The sequence below is a fragment of the Eucalyptus grandis genome, chromosome 6 (assembly GCF_016545825.1).
Source record: "Eucalyptus grandis isolate ANBG69807.140 chromosome 6, ASM1654582v1, whole genome shotgun sequence".
NCBI classification, from domain to species: Eukaryota; Viridiplantae; Streptophyta; class Magnoliopsida; order Myrtales; family Myrtaceae; genus Eucalyptus; species Eucalyptus grandis.
This window is the reverse complement of record NC_052617.1, coordinates 3,275,780-3,279,369: the sequence shown is the minus strand read 5'-3', so window position 1 is coordinate 3,279,369 and position 3,590 is coordinate 3,275,780. Positions and strand designations below refer to the sequence as shown.

Below are 3,590 nucleotides of genomic sequence, written 5' to 3'. Positions count from 1 at the left end.
AATACTCTAGGGACATGCAATTAGCTTATGATGTTACAAGTACTCGTAATCATATATACAAAATCGATCCTATATCAAATTAAGCATCACATTATAGGATTGATCATATATTTCATAGTCTGCGTTGCTATTGATATATAAACTCCGTAGATAGTTTATATCGATTGACAAGAATATTCAAGATGCTAGAGACGATGGAGTCACCGGCATCTCGTGCGGCCTCCTCCTCTCGTTCTCCCTCTACCACGAGTACACTCCTCCAGGAGGAAGACTTCGACGATGCCGAGCCGAGACAACTTGTCCCAATCGCTTCTCAACGCGCCAACATCGGCCGACGGGCCTAGCCTAGCCATCGCAACCGGATTATACAATACACCGGGCAAGCCTTAAGTCCCGGCGCAAAACCATTGAATTTAAACCACAGACCGAACGAACCGGCCGGCCGTCTTGGCTCGGCCCAGCGAAACAAGACCGTCCGGGTCCAGAAAAGAAAAAAGCGAGATCACGTGGATAACGTCCCAGAAAAATCCTATCCTGCTCGCCCTCTTCGCTCGTCCTCGTACCCCCCAAAATTCTCGTACCGCTTCCGCCAGAGGAAGAGCGCAATGTCCATCTCCGCCATATTCGGGACCCGGGTCCCCGTCGCGCCCCCGCCTCCCGCCGGCTCCGCCCCTCCCAAGGCGGCCCCGAGGCTCGCCGGCGGCTGGGGAGGGACGGTCTCCATCGTGGAGTGCTCCTCGAGGCCGCAGAAGAAGGCCACCGCCCACCACAAGAAGACGAGGCCCCGCAAGACCCAGGCTTGGGACATTCGGCGCAAGCCCACCGTCTACGCGCCCCTCCCTCCCCTCCCTCCCGACTGGACCCTCGCCTCCAGCGGCGGCGGCGGCGGCGGCGGCGACGGCGACGGCGATGACGCGGACGCCGCTCCGGGTACCGCTTCTCCTTCTCCTTCTTCTGGTTTTTCTTCTCCTGTTGAGGCTCCGCCCACCAGCTAGCTCGAGCTTGTTGAAAAGATGTCGCTTTTTGTTTGTACTTGATATTATGACGGTGGTGTGTAATTTGGTGTTTCGTTATTGGGTACTTCGCTGATATCGTTATGAGTTGGTTGCACTGATTAGTCACAACCTGTTTGATGATATTCTCGTAAGAGTGAAATCGGGACGAGGCTCGCTTAAGGTTTTGAATTTTATGCGTCCAGTGAAGTTCTTGGCAAGTGATAACATGTTGGACTTGTGGATAAGTTTGTACCTTAGGGAGCAGCTGGATAAATTAGCATTATGAGTTCATCATCATAACAGGTCGCAACTTGCGCGTGGTTAATGATTGTGAAGAACTGGTGAGTCACCCAAGATTTTATGGAACTTAGAGCATATGAAGCTACCAAAATCGAACCCTGTGTTTTGTCAAGTTCAGAGCTTTCCCTTTGTTGCCCTTAAATCATCAGAAAATATTCTTGTCCGATACTTGACTGACCTGCCATTTCATATGCTCTGCTTGAACACTAGCACTAGCACTGGCTAATTTTATTCATCCAGCCTCCATGGATGTTGGAACTTGACATGGATCTTCTTGCCGTTCTTTGTTATCCGAGTGGCTATTGCAGAAATGTCCTTCCTTAGAAGGCCCCTTGCTAGAGATCTTGTGAACTAAATTTAGACGTTGTTAGGTTACGCTCTAGGATGAACTTGATTGGGCATGGTTGTTGCTCATTATTTGATGAAGGCACTCCTTATGGATTGAAACATTAGGTGTGGGTATCCCATAAACCAAATAAAGGCAAGTAAAATACGTGCTCATGACTCAACTTGTCATTACGTCTTTGCCAACAAAAAGAAAAAAAACTTGTCATTACGGTACATAGGGATCTTGAATTAGTAAATGCAAAAAGAAACCGTCATATTGTGTTTACATTCTCATGTAATGAAGTTGTTATGTTTGTTCTGAATGTAAAAATGGGTGTCTGTGAACTCAGTAAACAACCTGGCAATTACTGTCAAGCTGTCCAACATTTTCTCTTCCTAATGTTTCCCTGAAATGGGAAAAGAGAAAAAGGAAAACTCAATTCCTCCAAGGTCATAGTTGAGGAAAAGTAATATGGCTCAAATTGACATCCATTCCGTTATAAGCAAGAGGAGCGTACATCCACAGCTCATCTGAGCTCAAGAGCTGAACCAAGACAACAAAAGCACATACTAAGTTAATGTTATATGCATTTTCTGGACTATGTATGATCCAATTTTTTTTTATTCTCACCTTAATCTGAAGTTGCAAAAATTTCACATAGTGAACTGCCTCCTCAAGCATTGTGCTAATGTCGACCTGCCACAAAATGCACATAAGTTTTGTAACTTGCATATATTCTTTCAACTCTGTCCTGAAAATGTACAGAAGCTACTAAACACATTATTAAGGATGCTGCTTACCTTGGATCCATTAGGAACAAGGTTTTGAAGAATCCTCAATCGTTCGTTAATTCTCGCTCTACGCCTCTGTGAAATTGGAGGGCAAAGTTTAGAGAAAGAATCATATGAATGTAATCAGAGAATTGAGCAAGAGAAGCATTTTTCCAGGAAGACAAACTGGTTACCCTTGCATAGAGGCTTTGAGAATCAGTTGCTGAACCCTTAGTAGCTTTGATCTTCCCCATGCTCCCATCTTCAGTAAGTGTTGTTGATGCCTTGAATGGTGGAGTTACTTCTCCACTGAGCTCTCCAGAATTACCGTCCTCCTCATCACAACCTCTAGACCTATTGGGTCTAACATTACTTTCATCTCCATCGCTGTCGTCAGACAGGAGCTTCTTCGCATTCCTTGGACTGTTATTTTTCTTTCTCAGCTGCACATAATAAGATTGTTCATGAGGAATAATTCTAAACATAATAGATACTCTTTCATTCATGACAATCATCTGAGAAAGCAGAATATTTAGAAACAAATTGGAACCTTACATCTCTTGCAGTGCGAGGTCTCTTCTTCATGTTCTCTGACACATCGATGCAAGTAGAATGTCCTGCTCCAACGTCAATGTTGTCTAATCTAGAAGACCTCCTTTCAAGCTGCAATCGCATAAGAGGCATGCTAACATCTTCTGTCTGATTATTACCCAAGCATCCTCTTCTTTCACTATGCATTTCCTTAACACACGTACCTTCTTCCATCAGAGGGCCACTCAACTCCGAGACAGAGAAGTTGCTATTGTTACCATCCTTATAGAGAGCATCATAGTAGGAAGAGATTTCATTAGCTAATTGCATGGGGTTATTGGAGCCGATTCTGTCTTCACACTCCAAGCTAGACACAACAAAACAGCTACTCTTGCCTGTCAAGTAGCTGCTCTCTTGAGAAGCGGTATGTGAATCTGGGTTGAGAACTAGAGGGTAATGCGAGTTTCCACTCATTCCTGCAAAGTTGGTATTGAGTTCAGGATCTATGGAAAAGGGTGGGATTTGTAAATTGTACTCAGTATCCTGCTCATGCGAAAATGGGTACTGGCCCGGAACATATGGTGTGAAATCAATGAGCTCCCCAGTGGATGGGAATAAGCTCAAATAATCCCATTCTTCATCCCCAGAAACTCCCAAAATGTCCAT

General features: G+C 45.0%; 2 protein-coding genes across 2 annotated transcripts; one reads left to right on the top strand and one right to left on the bottom strand.

Moving 5' to 3' along the window:
• Positions 1-508: 508 nt before the first annotated feature.
• On the top strand, positions 509-1,213 carry LOC104447813 (50S ribosomal protein 6, chloroplastic). The gene has a single exon (XM_010061541.3). It carries the CDS (start codon positions 606-608, stop codon positions 993-995), a length of 390 nt encoding a protein of 129 aa, XP_010059843.2. The 5' UTR covers positions 509-605; the 3' UTR covers positions 996-1,213.
• Positions 1,214-2,073: 860 nt separating this feature from the next.
• LOC108960300 (transcription factor RSL2-like) lies at positions 2,074-3,590 on the bottom strand. Its single transcript, XM_018875399.1, has 5 exons — positions 2,949-3,590; positions 2,588-2,836; positions 2,424-2,489; positions 2,254-2,319; positions 2,074-2,166 (listed from the first exon to the last, which is right to left on the bottom strand). Exons 1-5 carry the CDS (start codon positions 3,588-3,590, stop codon positions 2,074-2,076), a joined length of 1,116 nt encoding a protein of 371 aa, XP_018730944.1.

Bases quoted from the DNA above. Each gene is read 5' to 3' on its own strand.
- LOC104447813 (XM_010061541.3), top strand. From the start codon at position 606: ATGTCCATCTCCGCCATATTCGGGACCCGGGTCCCCGTCGCGCCCCCG.
- LOC108960300 (XM_018875399.1), bottom strand. From the start codon at position 3,590: ATGGACATTTTGGGAGTTTCTGGGGATGAAGAATGGGATTATTTGAGC. The intron at 2,837-2,948 runs GTAAGGTTCCAA...TATTATGTGCAG, and splicing joins GACCTCGCACTGCAAGAGAT to CTGAGAAAGAAAAATAACAG. The intron at 2,320-2,423 runs GTAAGCAGCATC...ATTTTGTGGCAG, and splicing joins TTGTTCCTAATGGATCCAAG to GTCGACATTAGCACAATGCT.